The following is a 24,657-nucleotide window of genomic DNA, read 5'->3' on the forward strand; positions in this document are numbered from 1 at the left end:
TTGATTGTCACATTTGTCCTTTAGCTAAACAACATAGATTTCATTTTACTCATTCTTCTAGCATTTCTTTATCTTTCTTTGATTTGGTTTATGCTGACATTTGGGGACCATATTCCATTCCTTCCCTGAATGGATCAAGGTATTTTCTTACCTTGGTTGATGATCACAGCAGGTGTACTTGGGTATATTTGTTGAAGCATAAGTCTGATGCATCTACCTTGATTCTATCCTTCTTTCACATGATTTTAACACAATTTAATGTTCCTATCAAAGTGTTTAGGTCAGACAATGGACCTGAATTTGCCCTTTCTTCTTTTTATGCTTCTAAGGGTATCATTCATCAACTGTCATGTGTTGAAACTCCACAGCAAAATGCTGTGGTTGAAAGAAAACATAAGCATCTTTTAAATGTTGCTAGAGCCCTAAGATTTCGAGCTAATTTGGCTTTGAAATTTTGGGGAGATTTTGTTTTGACAGCAACATATCTCATCAATAGACTTCCTAGTCCATTGTTACAAAATCTTACTCCTTATGAGAAACTCTTGGGTCAACCTCCTACCTATAATCATCTTAAGTCTTTTGGCTGTTTGTATTATGCTTCAACCTTAACTATACATAGAATAAAATTTGATCCTAGAGCTAAAGCATGCATTTTCATTGGCTATCCTTTTTGTACCAAAGGTTATAAATTGTATGATTTAGCTTCTAAGACGTTTTCTTGTCTAGGGATGTCATTTTTAAGGAGTTTATTTTCCCTTTCAAACATTGGACTTCTAAATCTGTCATACCTTCTACTCCTAATTCTTCTCTTATTTTTCCACCTCAAAATTCAGTTCCAAATATTACTCCTACTGTTTCTGCAGAATTTTCCCTTCCTTTCTCTTCTATTGATCCTGCTGTTCCTCCAGATGAATTTCCTGACCTTGTGCATTCTGATTCAACTCCTTCTCCATTTGTTCTTATTCATTATGATCATAATAAGCTTCTTAATCCTGTTTCTTCTCCTGTACCTGGGTTACCACTTGTTAGAAGATCTTTTAGGCCTTATAAACCACCTTCATATCTTCATGACTATCATTGTAATCTTGCATTTGCTCATGTGTTGGCCACTGCTTCTCTACCTCAATCTCATGATTCTTCTGTTTCTGACAGTCCAGGTATTATTTATCCTTTTTCTTCTACTCTTTCATATAATAGATTATCTACTTCACGTAAGGCTTTTGTCATTGCTTTAACTGTTGCCAAGGAACCTACCTCTTATGCTCAAGCCTTGACTGATCCTTTGTGGCAAGCTGCCATGAAAGCTGAGATTGATGCTCTTCAAGCTAACAACACTTGGGTTATGACCAAACTTCCACCTAGCAAGGTTCCCATTGGCTGCAAGTGGGTATACAAGATTAAACTCAAGGCTGATGGGTATGTTGAGAGGTACAAGGCAAGACTAGTTGCTAAGGGATTCACTCAAGTTGAGGGCATTGATTATTATGAGACTTTCTCTCCAGTGGTGAAGTTTGTCACTGTTAGAACATTGTTGGCTCTTGCTGCTGTTTATGGTTGGCATCTTTCTTAATTGGATGTCAATAATGCCTTTCTTCATGGGGATTTAGATGAGGAAGTGTACATGGTTCCTCCACCTGGATTTGGTAGCGAGAGGGAAGTGTGTAAACTCACAAAGTCTCTCTATGGCCTCAAGCAGGCTAGCAGACAGTGGTTTGCTAAGCTGTCTGCTGACAGCTACTATCATTGCTGATGGTTTCATCCAATACAAATTTGACTATTCTGTCTTTACCAAGGTCCACAAAGGTTCAATCATCATTTTTCTTGTGTATGTTGATGACATTTTTATACTTAGCAATAATGTGGATGCTGTCAACACCTTCAAGCTTTTTCTAGACAACAAATTCAAGCTAAAAGATCTTGGCACTTTAAAGTATTTTCTTAGGCCTTAAAGTTGCTAGAACTAAGAAGGGTATTAGTTTATGTCAAAGGAAATTTACCTTTGAGCTGTTGTCTAATACAGGTTTGCTAGCTAGCAAGCCTGCTAATGTGCCAATGGAGCAATCTTCCAAATTCCGTAGTTCAATGGGTGAGGATGTTCCTGATTCTTCCTTGTATAGAAGGTTGATAGGTAAATTTCTCTATTTGACACTCACCAGACTAGACATATGCTACTCAGTACACAAACTTAGCCAATTCATGAGTTCTCTTAAAGTGCCTCACTTGCAAGCAGCTTATAGAATTCTTAAATACCTAAAGAAGATACCAGGTCAGGGTTTGTTTCTTTCTGCAAGCTCAGAATTGAAGCTTAAGGCCTATTGTGATGCTAATTAGGCAGCATGTCCAGATACTAGAAGGTCTATATCAAGCTTTTGTGTCTTTCTTAGTAAGTCTTTGGTTTCCCGGAAGTGTAAAAAGTAACAGGTTGTATCAAGATCTTCAGCAGAGTCTGAGTACAGATCAATGGCTACAGTCACAAGTGAAATTGTTTGGTTGATAGCTTTGCTCAAGACCTTTGGACTAGAGCACAATCATGCAGCTTCTCTTTACTGTGATAGTAAGGCAGCTATCTTTATTGCTGCAAATCTAGTTTTCCACGAAAGAACAAAGCATATATAAATAGACTGTCACTTCATCCAAGAAAAGATTCAAGATGGTGTGATCAAGACCTTCCATGTACTTATTAGACACAGATTGCAGATTTCTTCACTAAGGCACTTGGGCATAAACAATTTCATTACTTGTTATCCAAGATGAACTTAGTAAACATATATAGTTCATCTTGAGGGGGAGTGTTAAAGCTAGAGCACAATCATGCAGCTTCTCTTTATTGTGATAGCAAGGCAGCTATCTATATTGCTACAAATCTAGTTTTCCACGAAAGAACAAAGCATATAGAAATAGACTGTCACTTCATCCAAGAAAAGATTCAAGATGGTGTGATCAAGACCTTCCATGTACCTATTAGACACAGATTGCAGATTTCTTCACTAAGGCACTTGGGCATAAACAATTTCATTACTTGTTATCCAAGATGAACTTAGTAAACATATATAGTTCATCTTGAGGGGGAGTGTTAAAGCATAGAATATCTTGTAGATATTTGAGTCTTGTAGATATTTGTTAAAGCATAGAATATCTTGTAGATGTTAGTTTAGTAGGTCTGTATTGTAGTTTTGTATATAGAAGCTAGTTTGTATATAATAGTGCTAAGCTACAGTAGCATAGAGTTGTAGTGCATTAAACGGGTGTCGTTTACAGAGCACACTTAGTTAGTTAGGTATCTGCCTCTTGTCATGTTTGTATTGGTTGACTTGATTGTTGGTCAGGTGGTTACTCTGTTTCTAAATATAAGGGAGCAGAGTCAGATATTTATATATGCAAAATCATTCACAACAACTTCCCTCTCTTTCTCTTTCTCTCTCTATGTGTGATTCCACCATTGTAGGACCTTCAAGCTTGTGTGTGATTTCAACAGTTTGGTTGCTGGTATGGAATATGGATAAGGGCCGTTACTAAATAATAAAATCAGTTTATTATAGTCTGTGTTCAATTTGAACTGAGTTTCAGGACAACTTTTTGAAAGAAAAGGCCAACAAAATTGGCCGAGAAAGAATTGATTTTTCTAATTATAAATTCATGAAAATCATACAAAACAATTAAAAGCTTCAAACAGAGATTATTATATAACTTGCATGTTCAATAAATCCTAATATATATATAGGCAAAACTAAGAGAAAATTCAATTAGATTTCATGGAATTCAATTAAAGTCTAATTTTGCGCCACGTGTCCCATCTAATCTAAGTTTTTAAATTTTTGTATAAAGTTAGTTAATTCAATATAAAAAGTTGAAATTCAATTAGAGCTTAATTTTGCGCCAAGTGTCTTATCTAATGTAAGTTTTTAAATTTTGTGTCAAGTGAGTTACTTTAACGTAGAAAACGAGGAGTCAATATAAATAAACCATTATATATATAGGGTGCTGTTAATGGGTACTGTACAGCACCCGTTAATATGATAAAATTTAAAATAAATTATTCACTTTTTTTAGGGATGTGAAAAAAACTGAATATATATTAAATATGTGTCAGTTTAGATGGAAAAAGTCAAATCATTTTGTGATAAACTACAGTTGAAAAGTAAAATTTTGCCAATTTCCTATGTAGTGGGATTTGTGATAGATCATAAATGAACCACATCTGGTTCATTAACAGGTGCTAGCCAGCACCTGTTAACAAAGTCATATATATATATGTGTGTGTGTGTGTGTATATATATTCAAAATTGAATTTTGCTTTTGTTAGCTTTCCATACAAATTAAACTGTTTAGATTTTTGCTTTTATTTTTTTCTTGAACTAATGAGCATATTTTTTATAATATTTATATTAACGTAACAAATTTTAATTGAGTTGAACGATCTATGCACTTATCCCCATTTAATTTAGGAGATACTATTTGACCAATTTATTCTTTTTGTTGTTGTTGTATTTAGTAGAATTTTACGGACAGTGATTGTGAATTAATATTGTATATATAGTATCCAATAGTGATTTTCAACATTAAATACATAAATAGTAGTGTAATGAGAAACTTAGCTTAACCAATATCATGAAAATTGCAAGAAAATACTATTTTAGTACCTCCAAATTGTCCTGGTCAAACTAATATCCTATATGTCTTATAACCCAAGCTAACATTAATAGCACCACTACAATTCATCATCTCCATGCGTTAACACGAGTTACATACTAGACTATGTATTAATTGAGATCACATGTTAATTTACTTATAGATTGAATTAAATTGAACATGTATAATTGTAATTAAACAATATATTATCATTTCCTCTTTTCATTTTAATTTTAAAACATCAAAAACGGAGGGGAGAGGATCTCTCCCTTTCTCAACAAAAAAAGAAAAAAAGAAAAAAAAAATCCCTCTCCCTACGTAAATTCTTCCCACTCCTTCCTCTTTATACACTCTACTCTACTTTTCATCCAAACACACGGTCAAAAAGACACTTACAAATTGCTATTTGCAATTAGTGACTTTGATATATCTTGTAATTGAATCGCTCATCAAACTCTTTTGTTGTATCATTGTTTCCTACTCATTTTCCTTAACCAAAACACCAAAAATTAAAATTAAAACAATATGTCCAAAAGAAAGCTCGAGTCTTCTAATTGGAAATTCGAAATGTTTAGGATGGTCACTAAAAATCAACAATAAAATTGAAAGCTTCTGAAATTTACTACTTGTACTATCAAAGTCACAAGATTCACAATCCCAAGACGTGGGTTTAGTAATTCTTAAGATCTTATGATAACTATGAAGTCTTACTTTGAAACCTCTAACTAGTATTTTACTATTTTATGATCCTCCTAAAGGATTCTCTATAATATTTGGTGTGTGGGACATGGGTATTGCACACACCCAAAAAAAACTAGGGAATTGAGTCTTGAATAAGTTTGGATATCCCTGTTTCTTCCACACACACACACCCAAAAAAAAAAAAAAAAAAACATTTGTCACGTGTTAAATTTCGGACATGTTTAAATTGAGGTTCCATATGGAAGGACTTGATTTTCAAAGCACTAATTCATATAGTTTGAAACGAGGGAATTTGGGTAGAAATGAAGAGAGTAAAATGAAATTGCAGACCCCACCTCTGCTTTTTCTTTTTTTTGGCTAAACTTGTTGCCTTTTCTTTTTCTAAGTAAAAGATGATAGAAGATGAATCCACGAGTTCCACGTGCGCTGGATGAGATTACTTTTGTTGATGTATTTTGTTTAAAAAAATATTAAATTAAATTATATAAAATATGAATCTACCTAAAAAAGTCCCTTCAAGACGTTCGATAAAATTGAAATGATACCTAAAAAAAAGGTTTAAAAAATTAAACATAACCATATAAACAATGAAATAATGTTTAACCAAAAAAAAAAAAAAAACCTCCTCCATTCTCCAAAACAAAAAGGTTAATAGATGCAAACCATTTGGTCATTTGAAAGAAAAGAAAATAATTAATTCTGTATTCCATGATTTTATCCAAAAGTAAGTGAAATCTTTTCTATCCCATTAGCAATATTCAATTAGAAAAAAAAAAGAAAAAAGAAGTAAACATATAAAAATAAAATTATATATTTCTTTCTTTCTGTTAGTTTATAAATTTCCACACGTTTAAAAAGAACAATCCACTCCTTTTTATTTCATTTTAATTTATTCTTCTATTTATTTATTTTTCCCTTTTATAGATTCTCACATAATATAATTATAATGTTCTCAGATTAATAATACAAACTTGGCAAGGGAAAGTTCTAGGAAACTCATTCACAGGGAAGGACAAGAGCCTTATTTTTAGTACTAGTGGTACCTTGATCTTTCTGATTCACTTATCATGATTTTTTTTTTTTTTTTGAGAGGAATCGATAGTAGATTTTATTAATGAAGAAACATAATATACAATGGGCCCTTTTTCTCTTTTGCCTCACTAGTATACATTAGAGTAGCACGATTACATCGTAAACAAAGAAAGAAAAGAAACAAAGAAAAGAAAAGAAAAAAAAAAATTGAAAATCCAAACTACTGTAATAAAAACGAATCTTCTCTTAAAAGTCCAGAAAACCTGAAAAATTGCCAAACGACACCTTCCTACCTGGTATACCTAGACATCAGAAAGATGAGTTTTTTTTTTTTTTTTTAATAAGGAAAGTCCTCATGCCTGGCATGGCTGCCCTGCAGCCTCCATCGATCCCATAGTTGACATAACACCTTGCTTATTCTCCACAATTCTATGTTTCTTTTCTCTATTCACCCCTATAGCATCCTTATTCAAATTTTCTGCTAGCTTCCTTTTATGCCCTGGGTCCACATCACCAATTAAAGAATTAGAAAGAATTTGAGGTCTTGTGGTAAGCCTCTTCCAACTCTTCATTATTTTCGAGCTTCCAATTGTAGGCTCCTCCACAGACGCAACCTTTTTTGGGCTATACAAAGATTGACTTGCACCTGTTTCTTGATTCCCACTTCTTCTGGGCCGGCCCTTACTCTTGTTCTTGTATCCTTGCACATTACCACAACCAACCTTAAACCCTATATCTGATCCCTCAAAACCCAGTGGAGATATTTGCTCACTTTGTTTCCCCATTAAGTCACGTTTGAGGATGACAGCATCCTCATCCATGACTACCACCTCAATCAAATTAGAGAAAATCGTGCAATTTTCTATCACGTAGTCAAATGGAGCCACTTTTGGATTTGAAAAATCAAAGTAAGTTTGGATAGCACAATCAAGCTTCGTAACCAACTCCTCAAAAATGGGGAACGTGATTCTTCACAGGCAAGTTTGTATCTTTCTCCACTGTAACACCACCACCTGCCGGAACACCATCAAAACGACCACCTTAAGGTAGACTAGCCGATTGCATTGCAATCATCCATTCACTGCCACTTTCAATTTACCTTCTAGTCTGAAGAAACCCAATCCTCCTGCTTAGCTTGGATATCATCATTCCACTGTCCCGAGCTTCGTCTTGCGTTGTTTGCATTACCATGATTTCTACGATATCCCACCTTCAACCATTCCCCATAAGGAAGACACCCCTGTTTTCCGACCCGCGGAACAGAGCAGTCCCTATTCTTATGACCAATCCAAGCACACTGATAACAAAGCCCAACTAAACGTTCATACTTGAAACCAATACAAATCTTATCTCCCTCAGGACTAGCAACAACTCCTCCTCGATGTCATGGTTTGTCCAACGGCAACTCCACCCTTACTCTGATAAAACGAGCTTGGTCAGACAAAAATGCCTTCAAATCAACATCCAGTACTTTTCCCAGACCATTGCCAATATCCCTGCTGACCTCTTCCACTAACAAATCGAAAGGTAAACCCCACACCTGAACCCACATCAGCATTGAAGAGAATCTAACCGAAGTGGCTGTCATACCTCTCTCCCATCTTCGTAGCACCAGAGGGTGATCCCCAAAACTCCAAGGACCATTTGCTAGCACCCACTTCAATTGACTCTCCATTGTAAATTTAAATTGAAAAAGACCATTCCCAACTTAAAGAATGCATAAATCCAAGCCCATCCTCCACACAGACTTTAGCAAACCTTTGGCTGCACGCTGGTTGAAAGTTCGTGTAGTGAGAAACTTCCCCAACAAACTGAGGGAACATTCTTCTAACATCCTACCCCTCTACAAAACCCCAACCTTAATTACTTCTCCCTCATCCTCTGTCAAAGTTATATTTTGCAACTTGTTTATAAAATCCGAATCCATCATGTGAGTAGGAAAAAAAAAAAAAAAAAAACTAGATATTCCCCACTGAAACTCTAAGAAAAATGGCAGACAGACACTAAGAATTAAACTAGTCCTCACCCAAAATGTGAGAAGAAAGGTCTCTTCCTAGAGAGAAAAATACTCACCTGCCGTGAGAATTTATCCTATAGTTGAAAACTCTTTTCATGATTGTTAAGATGGCCTGTAGCAGTAACAGTTACGAAGTCCTTTGAATTCTTGCTTTCTATTTTCTTTAAAATAGTGTCACCAGAGAAATATTATGGATGAGAGCTGGGATTAATTGAACAATTTTAATTTCACACCCCAAACTTCTCGTTAGTCAAAAGCCTCAACTGATCAGGATTGTTAATTGTTATACTAATTGTGAAAGAGTTTGCTTGATGCTTAGAGTCAAAAAGCCTCAATAGATAATCATTAAATATTGCTTTGTACGTAAATTAGGAGTTAAATTCCTAGCCTTCAAAAGAAGAAAGAACATTAGCCAAATTCCTTCACAACATAGATGGAATCCCCCTCTTTGTCCTTTGCCTCTTGTATTTATCAATGTGGTATTTTATGATTGGCAAGACTTAGGTACAGTATTTAGGTGTTGTTCTTTAGGTTCTCTTCTTAAAATTCTATCATATGTCCATTAACTAAAAAAATACACTTTTTCTCATAAATGAAAGTATATTTTTTAAGTTAAGTAGCCACATGACAGAATTTTAAGAAATTGTATTTTTTTAGTTAATAGACATATGACAGAATTTTAAAAGGTGAATCTAAAAAACAACATTTAAGGTACTAAACATAAATTTTGTCATTTTATGATAATGATGGTAATGGGGTGACTCATGTGGACTGACTCCTCTTTAAAATTAAAGTGCATTTATTTCAAAATTTAGATTAAATTTTAAAAATATAAATGCTCACAATTTGCCACATTATATTTTAGATCTAAAATATAAAATTCTGAGTGTGAAATGACAAAATTGAGAAGACTTGAAATGAAGAGGATCCTATTTGTGCTATTATACAACAGTACAAAGAGCTGAAATAAATGATGGAAGTGGAACCAGATTTTTTCATACAGCTAAATCTTGATTCTTGAATCGTACATGGCTATGTATCAAATCCCGTTATTTCCATATATAGATAGAGCAATAATGCTACGCACAAAAAATTTCATAATATTTTTTACAATAGTTAAATTGATAATTTTTTACTAGTTTCATTTAGGTCCACCATTGAAATCATTTTTATACCTCCCATTAACAATTATAAAAAATTTTGTCAAATTTTTTGTGCCAATAGAATTTCTTGTATAGAAAAGGAGACATTATTGTTGTAACATCTTATCATTTCATGAGAGCCATTCACTCCTTTGTATTAATAATTAATATGTCTTGGAACAAATAAATTCTTTCACCTACTAATCCTTATTTATTAGTATTCATTTGGGAACAGTTTATTTAACTGAAATTGAAAATTTTTTGCTGAAAGTACCATAGATAAAGCTAAAAGGTAGCTGAAATAGTACAGTGAGACCCATGAATAGTACCAAAAAGTGCAATGGAACTCATAAATAGTAGCAAAAATAAGTTGAATAGTATAAAAAAAAGTTGACTTTTTAAGCCAATGCCAAACGTATACTAAATGATTAAATTATAAGCTCAATAAAAACTTAAGTTAGTTCATTTTAATTTTATATCATTTCCCTCCAAGTTGAGATTACTTTCATTTTAATTTTATTTGTCTTTAGCTCCACCAATGTAGCCATAGTTTTGTATTTGGTGGTACTAAAGAACAAAGTTTCTCTTTAAACTAGTTTGAAGAAAAATACTACAAACTTATCATATATTTTTATATTGAGTGTGAATTTTGAAAATCTAACTGCTAGATTGCATGTTTTTATTACATTCTTAATACTTACAAAATTTCAAGAAGATTAAAGATCAATTGCTATGTTATCAAATAAATGTTATAATTTCAAGTTTTTGTGATCTAAAGTTGTGTATAAAAAATAAGTTAATCGATCGAATAGTAAATAGCATCTGATTTGAAAGAAATTTTATATGCATGTTAAGAACATAAGGAACATGAAATTTAACAGTTAGATTTTTAAAATTCACACCTAAAAATAAGATATATATGAAGTTTGAAGAGTTTCTCTCTAAATAAGTTTGGAGAGAATCTTTGTTCGGTGCTAAGAATAGCAATATAGTTTTTTATTACTATAGCTTTTTAGCACTACCAACCAATACTAATGCTCTAATACTTGTTATTTTGGGTCTTTCAAAAAACAAAAAAAATACATGTTATTTTGGAATTCCGAAATTTCTCGTCAGCTCAAATACAAATTTCAATAAGAAGTTTAGTGCTGATATCATGTTCAAAAGTAACAAGAAATTATTAGGTCTACAAAGAGGATTGTTGATGTGGTCCTCCCAACCAATGAGACATCTATGCAAATGCATGAATGAGCTTCCTAATCCGCATAAGGACTAAAAAATAAGAATTACTAGGTGATGTCACATTTGTATAAATAACGGCATTTTATTTGTTAAGAGGTCAGGGAGGATCACGTTAGTAGTCCTCTCGGTGGACCTAATAATTTCTCAAAAATAACTATGCAATTTTAATGGGTTTTCAAAATGATTGAATTTTAATAACAAATTTGAAAATATAATAAATATTAACAAAATTCATTGTACCAAAATGATGGAAATTATGTTAAGAAAGAAAAACCAAGTAATAAATTAGTCAACAAAATGCCCTACTTTAAAAGTTAAGTTAGTTAACAAATGCCTTCTTTTCCGTATTTACCAAAATGGTTGAAAACAAAATTAAATGATTTCAAGTATGAGAGTTTTGTATTATATTTCTTGTTTTGTTTTTTGGTTAGCCAAATTTGAAATCCTTCATTCAAAAATAACTATAGCCATTTAGTTAAAATTTTACAAATTTTATTCATCAAAAAAAAAAAAATTACAAATTTTTGGGGCAATTTAGTTTTTAGGACAATGACTAAATACATATTGATCTTTGTTCTTGGATACACCTTGTAGGGGTATTGGGCCCAGGAGCTCATTATTTATGAATATATTGCGCCTAGGGCCCAATCCGAGGATGAAAGGTTGTCCGAGGAAGAGTAAACACTGTCAAGGGAGTCCGTGTTAGTAAATGAGAAAGTTAGTTTTCGTCATAAAGGACCAGGAGGGTGGGCCGAGGATGAATGCCTCCTCGGCTAACCAAAGCTGAGGTTCGAAGAAATGGTCTGCCGTCCAGGGGAATGTTCTAAGAAATTCTGTTGGTATGGATAAGCATTACAGGAACATAGGACAGGGGGGAGTCCTAAAATATCTAAGAAGAAAGTTGCTACCACCGTATTAAATGCTTTGCAGCTAACCCTCTGGCCACATTAATGTGGAGGTGATACCTGAACAGTAATTTTTAGCCTTACAGCTACTACATAGAGATTTCAGGAAGGTGCTGATAGGACAAGTATCAACACCAACCATCTGGCTTGCACGTGGAAGGTAAAGATGAAAGGGAAAAAGAGTATAAAAGGAGGAAAAGGCAATGAGAAAGAGAGGGGGATCGAGAAACTAAGAGAAAAACACTGTAGTAGTAAAGAATTGAATCTGTAATCCAACTTGAGAGAAATATATAAGAACTAATATTCTCGGACTTTGTCGATGACGATTTTCTTTAGTTTAGATCAGTCTATTTTCTTTTTCTTGTCGTCTGAATTCATTTTACTTGTCATCCAACTCCTTAAAGCCCAGTTTTCCAACTCACTCTCTACAAATTCATTGTATTGGGCTTTTTGGGCCTAAGTTTGTCCATCACTTGGGTTAGGCACCCAAATTGTGTCCTTACACACCTATACAAATGCATAGATTACGAACTAGTCATTTATATCATATTAAATTTGAAACACAATCCTTCTCAAAAAAAAAAAAAAAAAAAAAGTTGAAACACAATCAGAATTCAAATCAAATCCAAAAATTAGCTTCTAATTATAATCTAATTTTATGTCACATGTCTAATTTAATTTTCAAGTCAATCACAAAAGCCAAGGGGACTAAATAATAACACACACTAAACCATTGGTTTGGGATTAAGTGGTTTTAATTTTTAAATATCTATTGTTTGATATCTTTATTTATCTTTGCATGTTTGATTCTCACTTACATAAGTTGTAATAAGTTGCTAATCAATATTTTTAACCAACTACTGCTGCGGGTTGTTGAAGATAAGATCATTAATATATCTAGGATAACTACATATTTGATCTCTATCTTTTACACCATATTTCAATTAAATTCCTAATTTTTCAATTGTGTCAACTTGGTCCATAATCTTTTAGCATCATGTCAATTTAGTCAATGTCGTTATATATTGGATAAAAATTGCTGACATGGCAAACAACCAAAATAAAATTTTTAGTGTATTGTCACATCAACAAAAGTTAATTTTTTATTTTGGCCATTAGATGTGTCATAAATTTTCATTCAAAACATAACAGAAGGGACTAAATTAATACAGTACTGAAAGTTTAGGAACCGAATTGATACAATTGAAAGGTTAGGGACTAAATTGAAATATGATGTATAGAATAGGGACCAAATAGGTAGTTTATCCATATATATAATATACATCAAAATTAATTGTAAAGCAAGGTTAATAGTAGTTTATCTTCTTTTTTTTTTTTTATTAGACAAACAAGGATATTTAAACCTCTTTGAGTTTCTGACTATTCTCTTAGGTGTATGTAGTTCTCATTTCTCACAAACACTATAACAAGAAGGAATTCCTTAGGGGTGGCCCAAAGACACCGGTAAGTGGTTTTAAATCCAAGATTTCATCACTTAGCCAAAAATCTTGCTAAATTAAAAGTAATTAAGATTGATAATTAATATTAAATTCTCTTATTAAATGCATATGCATGAGTTAAAAGCTATAATAAGAATATAAAATGTGAGACTTAAGCCTATTTGGCTATTTCTTCCCACTCCACCACCACAACAGGCAAGGCAAGCATGCAATCTCAAATAAGTGAAGGCCACTTAACGTCGCTATTGGTAAGGTAAGACGTAGATCCAGCAGTCTTATTGCACAGCTAATGTTGCACAGATGTATTGGGTTAAAAGGGTATACCTCTCCAAAAAAAAAAAAAAGTGTATACCGCTTTCCAAACATGAATCACACTTTTGGTCACCCACCACTATATGTATATGTAAAATCCAACTTGCTACCACTACCGCTTGACATTTCTTTTTTTCTTTTTTGGGTCTGACTAGACGAGTATACTCATCAGTCACCAATAATATTAAATTAGCTTTTAATTTTATTATTAAAAATAGATCCCTTGAGGTAAGGAAAGGTCTGTGCATCCAACCCATTCTATTTATGAAATCAACCCAACCTAACCTAGCGCATTGGTTGGATTAAAATTTTATTTTAATAAGTCTCGAGTTGGATTGGGTTTAAGTTGGTAATTTTTTTCAATTCATCTTACCCAATTCAATCCAAGATACATATGGATTTATTTTATAACCCTTATATTAATTTTTTTAGTTTGATTAATTTGGTATTTTAAGAATTAGCTTTGAAGAATATAGAGATTTGAAATATAATTTAAGCATATTTGTATGAATTATAATAATTTATTTTAAAAAGTGCTTAAATAGTCTGTGAAAGCTTTTTTTCCTCCTTCTGGAATGAAACATTTTGCTGACCCAACCTAACATATGTTGGGCTGCAATATTGGTTTCTACATTTCACTAGTATAACTAAAATTGGAACAAGGTCTAAACTATTTATATATATTTTTATTGAGTCTGAATTTTAAAAATTTAATAGTTAAATTGCATGTTTTTTATGTTCTTAATATACAAGTTAAATTTCGTTCAAATCGGGTATTATATATTATTTGATCAATAAATCTATTTTTAATGCACAATTTTAGGCCACAAAAACTTGAAATTTAAACATTTGAGTAGTAACATAGTAATTAATTTTTTATCTTCTTAAAATTTTGCAAGTATAAAAGATAAAATTCGAACATGTAAACCAACAATTAAATTTTTAAAATTCATAACATAGGAGAAAATTGAAAATTTTCTTTCCAAACTAGTTTGTATAGAAATTTTTTCTCTAAAATTATTATCTCACAATTATAACTAAAATAATGTTTTAAAAACACTATTTTATAGGAAGCTTGTAGGGAAGTGAGTAACAAAGAGTGTTTAATAAGATGTTAAGATTTTAGCTTCTCAAAAATTTATCTCCCAATTTATTGGTTCGGATGGAAGATACCCAACCAAATGTTTAAAAAAATTGTACTTGGCTATTTTTGGCTTTGCCTTCGTAATGAAGTTTATGTTCTTTCTTCTGTAACCAGGGGAAAAAAATTAGCTTATACATTCACATTCATAATTTTAAATTTTTAACGAACTTTGTTTTGGGAGAAAAAAAAACTTGAATTTTTCTTTTTGAATTGACAGTTTGAAACTCCACTTTTTACATTATGCACTTTTATAAAATTTCACTTTTTCATTATTCACTTTCTCTAAAAGCTGAACCAAACTCACCTAAGTCAATTCAATGATTCATATAGGTGAATGTGTAAGTGTGACAGACATAGAGAGAGAGAGAGAGAGAGAGAGAGATCAGTTGTCACCGACAAAGAAAATAATTTACATGTCAGAGACAACAAAGAAATTATTAGAAAGTTGTGAAGGTGTGCCACATATTGTGGCAAACCACTCATCGTTGTAGAATAGCCTCCGCGTTTACCCAGCTTCCTACGCACAACAGAGAAAACAAAGAAACAGAGAGAAAAAGAAAGCCATAGACGAAGACCAAGAAACAGAGACTTAGCACAAAGAGATAGAGAGAGAGAGAGAGAGAGCGATCTTTGATCGAATTTCCCCTTGAAAGAAACCATCTTTCCCTATCTGATATCTTTCTTCGTCACCCAATTCTCATTCCCGCCAATTCATCAAGATCACGCTTCTTTCAGATCCAACTTTCCCATTTCACACGCAAACAAACAAAACTAAACCACACCCATTTTCTATTTTTGTGAAATTTCACGTTTATACACACATACAAACACAAACACATGCATATTAACACAACCCATTTGGCATTTCTCAAATTCTTGTGAAATACACATCTTTACAATCCAATAGATTCCAATTCAGAAGCTTTGATTCACAAAAAACAACAAGAATGGACGAGTTTGGTGTCTTAACCGAGCGGTTTGGATTGAAGCCTCAAGGTAAAGCTGCTCCAATGGCCGCTTCGAAACAACCCACAAGTTCAAGCAATGCCCAGACCCGGAATTTCGGATTCAATTCGGGTCAAAACCCCAAACCCTCTTCCTCTTCGTCCAGATCCTCCCTGCATTCAAATTTTGCTTTTGGGTCTTTCCTCGATGATCAAAATGGAGTCTTTCAATCCAACGGCGATTCCAAAACCCAGCATTTTGGTGGGTTTGATGATTTGTTATTCGGGGGACCTGGTAAATCCACAAACCAATCTAATTCGTTCGATTACGATTCGATATTTTCGAATAATTCGCATGGGAAGTCTTCGACGGTGCCTATGTATGGTGTTGATGATGTGTTTGGTGGAATGCCTGGCTCGAAGAGCTCTGCTTCGGCTCCGAATAATGATGACGTGTTTGCGTCGTTTGCTTCAATGTCGAAGCAGAGTGCTCCCATTGATGATTTGTTTGGTAATTTGGGTGCAAAATCGAAGAGTGCGAGCCGGAATGGATCGGTGAAGAATGCCAATGGTTTTGATGATTTGATACCTGGATTTGGTGGAAGTAGTCCTCTGAATATCGGGTATGTAATTGTTCGATAATAAAGAATTTTGATCAGTCACGTTGTTCAATTTTACTATTAGAATGCCAATGTTTTGCTCATAATGACCATGCTTCTGGTTAGTTTCTTGAGTAGTAGTTTAACAATTTAACATTAGTTTGAGTATAGGTTATTATTGTAGTGACCTTAATTCTTGAAGAAGTTGTTGAATTTGCTGTATATGATGGGAAAATGTGGCTTTGTCAATAATGTCATTGAAGTCTGGGGATGGTTCAAAATGGGTTTGGTTCAAAATGTTTTACGTTTATTAAAAGTGTTTGTTTATATTAAGTGCCTAACATCCCATGTCATAAAATTTGCTTACATTTTGGTAGAATGATATTAATCATTTGGAAGAAATAAACAGTCCTCTGCTTCATTTACCCTACTCTAATAATGCCTGTAGCGGATACTAGAATAACAATAATAGCAACTCTTGACGTATGCAGATGCATGTAGTAATCTTCTTTTTGTTCTCAAGCATTGATATGTGGAGTCAGCAATGGGCTTGCATATGAATGGGATTGGTGCATATAAATCGTCATTCAATTTGATTGCTTATGGAAGATAGCAGTTTACACAATTGACCTACTGACTTGACTTGTGGATTATTAGAGAATAAATAACAATAATATAACATATGATTGTTATTGAGTGGCATTTGTCTTGCCAATCATGCGTTAATAATAAGTTCATAACCAATTGTTGCTTTACATTTGTTGGCTTATTAACAAATGCCACTTGTTTACCTTTTTATTCCTGTGAAGGTACGGTTGTTGGGAGAACTAATGGATCCCCAATGATTGGCCAAGGCTGGAAAGGTCTATCAGATGAAAAATGATTAAATCTATGGATTCTTAGACCATAATATTTTTAATCTAAATGCAAAAAATTGGGGTGAGCATAGAGGGTTGGTCTCAAGAACATTTTACTTGAATTTACTCTGGTTATGGGTTTGTTACCTGTGATGGTTTGGATTTGAGCCTAGATGCTTGGGAGATAAGATACTAGAAAGTACAAGGTAATTGAGAAAAGAAGTATTCATCCTGCACATTCCATTCTTGCAGTATTGACTTTTAGATCCAACAGGATGGTCAAAATAGTAACTTATTATATTATATATATATATATATATATATAAACGCACGAAAGCTGAAGGGTACAATGACCAAGAAAGATTTTAAATAAACTGAAAAAATGCAATTGAAGCATCTTGTCTGCCACTAATGTATTTTGCGGTTGCAACTAAAGGATAGAGCACCTGCTTTCAAGTTGTATTTGTGGCTTTAACTAAAGGATAAAATATGCCTTTAGTCAGTCTTGCATGCATAAGTGGTTCCTTTCCTTGTCATGCATTCTAATGATGCATTAGATGGATGGTTAATTCTGCAAGCTTTGAATGTGGTGCTATTGCTTTCTAAGCAAGTTTCATGACTGTTATTCATATTCTTATTATTATTTTTGATCGGTAGTATTCATATTCTTATTATGACTGTTACCATTACCATTGTTCGTACTATTACAAATACCATTTACTTAATCAGTTGACCAGTTCCAGATCTGTCTACATGAAGCTTATCAGTGAGTTGGTTCATCATAGTTTGCCATGCATACTTGCAAAGATCTACATCTTCTGTGGTCCTTTCCATCTATCAAATGTTACTACATGATTACGTCAATATTTTTGTATTGTTAACATGCTAGAAAAATCTCGTTGTCCTCATTTTCACAATTTTTTTCACAGGACAAATGCTAGGGCTAATCAGGCTCAGCAATCATCTATTCATTCAACTAAACCAGCCTTCACTTCAGAAGACCCCTTTGTAATATTAGAATCAACTTCAACCACTGCATATACTTCCTCAGAACTGTTCTCAGATCCACTTGAAGAAATAAGTAAGCTGAGTAAATCTGGTGGCACAAAACTTGGGGTTTCATCAAATGCTATCCCGTCATTGAGGCCTCCCCCAAAACCAATGCAAGTTTCAAAGGCAGATAAAGGTTCTTATTGCTTCCTCAAATTTTGGAGATTCTTAATCCCTTAAGTCCCCACATAACTTTAATAATTGGGAGCTGATTTTTGATGCAGTTAAGAACTCAAGTGTGTCTTCAATTGACGAACTTGAGGACTTTGCCATGGGTAGGGTGCGTAATAAAGCTGGTGAACGGTCAGAGGTATCCACTAGTAAAAAAGTGGTAAAGAACTCAGCCACCAAATCTAGTAGATATAATGAAGCTGTAGATACTTCACACCGTAATCAGCAAAGGGGTGGAGATGATCTAGAGTCCTTTTTCAGTTCAGGTTCTAGATCAAGCAGTGTACCAAGATCAAGGGCTACAACTTTGGTAGGAACCATGGATGTATAATTTTGACCTCTTTTTTTTTCACCAATCAGATTATATTATTTTGTTTCTCATGCACTTTTTAGGACCCTTTATTTGATGCATCAATATACAAGAGAGCCCCTGAAGTGCCCCAGAGGAAGCCTTCAGGGTCCTCAGTCAGCATAAAGAAGTCTCCTTCTGCTTCATTCATAAATGATGACCTTTCATCCATTTTTGGAGGTAATTTATTTTTGAAATGTGATTTTCTTTTCTAGCATGGAAAATTTCTTTGTAGGGAATATCTCTTCTAGTTTTAATTTCTATGGTGAATTTTGTTTGCAAAAGATGCTTCATTACTCGGAGAATTTCAAGAGGTTGAAGGGGAAAGTGAAGAAAGAAGAAGAGCCAGATTGGGGCGTCACCAAAGGACCCAGGAGCGCGCGGTGTATATTTTAACCTTATCCTTATGCCAGTGTTTTTTTTCTTAGATGTAACCACCTTTATGTTCTTGGATGCATGAGCTTCATTTGTTTCTCTGTTCTTGTTTAGATGAATGCAGAAATTTTATTTGATATAAAGGTGAAGGGGAATTTGCAAGTGAAAATACACAGTCGAAAGGGAGTTATAAGATCTTAAAGGAAAAAATTATGATAATCTCTTATGCTACATGTATTCAGTCATCATTATTTCCACAAATTCCATTTATTCAATTAGCAGTCTGAGATAGTGAAACTTCAGTTGGCTTTCTTAGCATTGTAATCCCTCCACTACAATAGCCTTTCAACTCTTGACATATACAACAGCATCTTTTAAGTCATATGCAGTCCAATTAACTACCTTCAGATTTCCTGGCTTAGCTGCATGATCTTGATTTATATTCACAGCACATGGCCAATTTGCTTCCTGGTTTGACTGACACTATCCATTATTGAGTTTTGGGTTATATTTGTATGTACTTTTGAGTGGGATGGTTTGATAGAGTGTGTTGGTTGTATTTTCAGGCAAAAGCTGTGGCTGATATGAACCAGCGTGACTTTCAAACACAGCAGGAGCAAGAAGAGAGGCGTGTAAGTGTTTGCTGTGTTGGGTCGGAGTTCTGATGCTTTCATTTGAGATCTAATATATATATATATATATATATAATGATTTTCCAAATATTCACGGCTTATCTCTTTTCATCAATCTTAAACATATATTGTTTTCTTTATTTCTTTACATTTTTTCCTTGGGTGGAGATCACTTATAAAGCATGTTTATTTATGTTGTGCTACTTCTTACTGTGTTTATTATCATTATTTTCCTTTTCTTAAACAACTGCTTAGTGTATTTCAATGATTTTGTGGGCAGAGGATTTCTGAGACGGTAGACATAAAAATAAAGAGCTGGGCGGCAGGAAGAGAAGGCAATATGCGTGCACTGCTATCATCATTGGAACATGTGTGTTCTTACTTTTTACTTCTTGAGTAGATTTTGTTATCTTACATTAGCTGATTTTTCACACCCTACTGGTTTTCCTTAGAAAAAAAAGTTCAAGAATTAGAACTTATGAAATTGAAGTCATAATATCAGGTTTTATTGGTGGAATATGATTTCAGTAGTCTGGGTTAAAAAATATATTGTATTAATCAAAGACAGAAAATAGGTCTCTCTAACTTCCTGTGCAGATCTGTAATTATCGGTGCAAGATAGATAAGTAAAATAGTTGTGCCAAAAAAAATAAAAAAAGCAGGATTCACATAGATGGTACACCTTATTTCTTGATCATTGACTGTAGACTCTCATCAACTCTGGAACAGAAATTCTGGAGTTACAGCATTGAGTCATTGACATACTTTCAGGCAATTTTCAGAAAGGCTTTGGCACTAACACGGTTTCTAATACATTTGCCTCAGCCTCCATAGTCCATACTAATGATTGGACTTGGTGAGACACATAAATGTGCATGTGTGCATCAATGCATGTATGCATGCACGTGCACACACACATATGTGCTTGCTCCTATATGTTTTTAATTGGACTATCCTTCTTTTAGATAGTAATGAGTACATCCAATATTTGTCTCGGAGAATTATAAATGATTTTCAAATCAATTAGAGTTGCTATGGTGCATAAGAAGTTGATTGGGATATTCATTTTTAAGATTTGTTGAGTTATTTGGTTGTAAGTAGTAAGAGCCTGAGAGTCCATATCACTGTAAAAGACAATGAACAGCACCAAAAGTATTAAGAAAAGCTAATTCAACACCCTCTCCTCTCCCCCTCCAAAAACATATATTTTAAATTATATGACATCTGTTAACTCATTTTCTTTTAATCATCTTCTTTTCTTAAAGATAATTCTTATCTTGTCTGCATTTACAATTTATGTTTGATATATGTTAAAAGATGAGGACAAACCAAGAGTGAATTTTAGGCAAAGCTGATTTAATCCTAGAAAATGAGTATTTCTAATTACAGCATATCTATCCAACTCATTTCTTTTTTCTTTTTAAAATTTTTTAAAAATAGATTAATAAACATTGTATGGCCCACATAAAGAACAATATGTATGCATGTATGTATGTATGTATGCATTTTTTATTTTTTATTTTAAAAATATATTTATGTATGTATGCATGTATGGATCTGTATGTATGACCACATCTACAACGCCTATTATTTTGAAAGTCCTTGCAGGGTTATCCCCAGTCTTGTGTGGTGTGTAGACTTATAGTAGCTCTCAAAGTTTTTATCCACCTCCATTCCGTTTCCAGATTAATAATATTTTGGAAAAATTACATTTTTCACCCTAAATTATCACCTCAATTACAGTTAACCTCATTAACTATTGAAACACACAATCGACCACCCAATTTTAAAAATAAGTTACACTTAACCCCTTGTCATATATTTTGTTGTTAAGTCTAATGGAATATAGTATTGAAAGACTAATTTATCCCTCTGCCATCTGTTTTAGAGGGTAAATTGGTCTTTCAATGCTAAATCCGTCATACATAACACCAAAAAAAACGATAGGGGGACATTGAAAAAAGTTTTACTTTTGGGGGGGTCAATCGTGCATTTCGATAGTTCAAGGGATTAAGTGAAGGTGAAATTTAGGGTGGAAAAGTGTAATTTTCCCTAATATTTTAGGCTGACTGAAATGACATAGCAAACTGAAATTTAAATATCTTGCTTATTAATTTGTGAATTATCTGATCCTAGCATAATCTAAATAATATCTTCTGGAAGATAATTATTACGTATTAAAAAAATTATATTGTCAGTTGAAACCCGTTTAAGTCTTTTGAAGTAATGGCTTGTGCCTCCTGGAATCCTCTCAAGTTATTCCTCATTTTTCTTGAGACACTTTTTAATGTGGAGGGTTGCTCGGCCAGTGTTCTTCCATAAGTTTCAACAACAAGGAAGAAGGAAGAGTTATAGGAGTCTAATACTATATTTTAAAATTACAACTATGTCCTTATCCACGTTCCACAAAGCTAAAAAAGGGAAAATAAAATATAAAATACAATGATACTTCCTATAGATTTAAATTCCAGCCTAATAGGATTTTCCAATTTTTTTTCCTTTGTGATATTGTTAAAAGAGTGATTGGTTGCATTTACAGGAAAAGGAAGTGTCATTTTCTTGGTAGAAAACCATCCGTTATCTTCCTTAGAATTATGACCTCATTGATTCCTGAGTCCTTAGTAGTTTAGTATTTGATGTTTATAACTACATTCTCCCAAAAAAAAAAAATAAATGAAAGTATTTGTCTTTGGAATGATAAACAGGTGCTTTGGCCTGAATGTGGTTGGCAGCCAGTGTCTTTGACAGATATGATTACCTCTGCCTCGGTTAAAAAGGTTTACAGAAAGGCAACATTATACGTTCATCCTGATAAAGTTCAGCAAAAAGGTGCCAGTCTTCAACAAAAATATACTGCAGAGAAGGTTTTTGATATCCTTAAGGTACCCATCAGCATTTCAAATATATTAAAAAGAACTGATTAGGCATAAGACTTTAATTTTGGTTTGGTTTGTTAATAGAATAAATGAAATTTCAGTAAAAGTGATGTTGGATACAAGCATTGCACATAGCATATGATGGTCTTATTCTTTTCAAACTTTTATCTTTTTCTTGCTCTTTTACTATGTTGCATAAATTCCTGCATTACCGATGGTTATTTCAAATGTATCCTCCTTTTTGACCCAGAAAAAAGGCCCTAATTCATGATGCAGTTTGTTAATAGGACAAGTTGCTGCTGTCTGTGGATGAATCCTGTAGTTATAAATGGTTTTAGAGCATTTTGCCACAAGAATATAGGAATTAGTAATTATTTCCACAATTTGACCCCTTGATAGTATATTAACTCTTTGAGATGTAGTTCTCAAGTGGCAGACTTTGAAAGGAAAGATTCCACCATCATTTAAAGTGTCCCCTATGTGACCATGGCAGGTGGTGGATATTTGTCTCTCTCTTTCTTTTGATAAGTAACATTTGTCCTTAATTTCTACCTAGAAAAAAAAAATGGTGTAGGCGTTTTCTTCTCATTGAAGGTCCAAACATGCCTCATGATGAGTGCTTAGGTTATTTTCCTTGGAATGTGAAAAATTATTCATCAAGTGTGGTTGCTTTTGTATATTGCTAATTCATCATTTAAAATGGAATCCAATTTTGGTAAATATCCTTAGTAATCACTAGTATTTCCAACTCCATTACAATCCTGTATCCATTAAATTAGTTTCACACTTTGTTGTATAGGGAGGGAATAAAGAGTCTAGCCGGTGGGGTTTATTAGCACTTGCTGGTCATTAACAATTTCAGTTATTTTGGTTTTCCTTTTAATGTAATTTGGAAGGCTGTTCTTGTTCCTTGGTAATTGAGTCTTATGAGAAAATAATCCAGAATGCCTTCTTTGACTGGCAATATCTATGCTTTATGTTCTACATAGGTTAAGAAACTGAAAATGTTTTAGAATTTTGCCATCACATATCTGATTATGATTCTCTTCTAATTAACATGACTACTATTGCATTATTCTCTTCTTCTGCGGCAATATAAATTTTATTTTTTTATTTTTTATTTATTGGTTACTAACTGACAAATAAGCCATTTGTTATATTCTTATTTTGATTCTTCATTTTGCTTAATTCTAACACAGGAAGCTTGGAACAAATTCAATAAAGAAGAACTTTCTTAGATACCTCTGGTGAATCATTCCTTTTCGGGCCACATGGTTTAGCAAATAAGTCTCATATCGGTGAGGAAGATGTATGTGCTTTACCATTAGAATGGCTATTTTGCAGGTTTGAAAAAGCTGTGGGCTGAGTTCTGCTTACTGTCATTCCTTAAGAAACATTCTTTCCCTAGATAAGGTGGGAATAAATATCTTATGGGACGGTCTTATGAGTACTCCCAATCACAGCATGTGGAACCCATACATCTGAGTCCCACACCATCTCCCTAGATACCACCTCGATAAAATGTACTTAAATATCAAGTAAAGTAATGTTGATACAGAAATTTGTAGGTTTCTAGGATTTTCGAGGTTTACTGGGTGCATCCCCATTGAAATTCAATCAGCCAACAACCATTTTGACGCAAGGACCCTTCTTCCCCTCCCCCTCCTCTCTCTTGTGGTGTGGGGATAATTACACTGCCATAATGTTGTTAGCATTTGTTTTGTGGGTGTTATTTATTGAGTAGATAGATACATGTTATTAATTTTGAACACGTGTCATTTATTCAAGACGTTGGACAGCCAATCGGCCATTTGGCATATGGTTTATTTTGCATATTTGTAGTTGACATTAATCATGGTTTCTAAAAACTTCGTTTTTTTCAATTCATACTTTTAACATTTAAAAAAGTGGCTAACATGTGTCAGACTTGTAGTTCAACTAAACATCTCTTGATCGTAATAAAAATAAAAAATAAAAACATTTCTTGATATTTTAAAGGGTCTGACTTATTGCGATCATGACACATGTCCAAAGAAAACAGCGGTTCCATTGTCCAGTGCCATATGAGGCATTCTGAATTTTGAGAGTTGGGAGTGGTAAAAACAGTAGGTAATAAGTAAGATTCAAATGATAAATCTTCTTTCATTTTATGGGTTTGTGTGTATTCGGTGTTTGTTTTCTAAAAAAAACTTATAATATTTTTTATTAATTTTTATTTT

At 33.4% G+C, this 24,657-nt stretch overlaps 1 protein-coding gene across 1 annotated transcript; it reads left to right on the plus strand.

Annotated features, from left to right (window-relative positions):
* The first annotated feature begins 14,965 nt into the window (after positions 1-14,965).
* LOC115960020 (auxilin-related protein 2) lies at positions 14,966-24,271 on the plus strand. The gene is made up of 9 exons (XM_031078718.1): positions 14,966-16,152; positions 17,915-18,171; positions 18,260-18,516; positions 18,600-18,735; positions 18,841-18,938; positions 19,497-19,562; positions 19,843-19,932; positions 22,268-22,444; positions 23,638-24,271. Exons 1-9 carry the CDS (start codon positions 15,533-15,535, stop codon positions 23,674-23,676), a joined length of 1,740 nt encoding a protein of 579 aa, XP_030934578.1. The 5' UTR covers positions 14,966-15,532; the 3' UTR covers positions 23,677-24,271.
* The last annotated feature ends 386 nt before the right edge of the window (positions 24,272-24,657 follow it).

Source organism: Quercus lobata, chromosome 9 (assembly GCF_001633185.2).
Source record: "Quercus lobata isolate SW786 chromosome 9, ValleyOak3.0 Primary Assembly, whole genome shotgun sequence".
Lineage (NCBI taxonomy): Eukaryota > Viridiplantae > Streptophyta > Magnoliopsida > Fagales > Fagaceae > Quercus > Quercus lobata.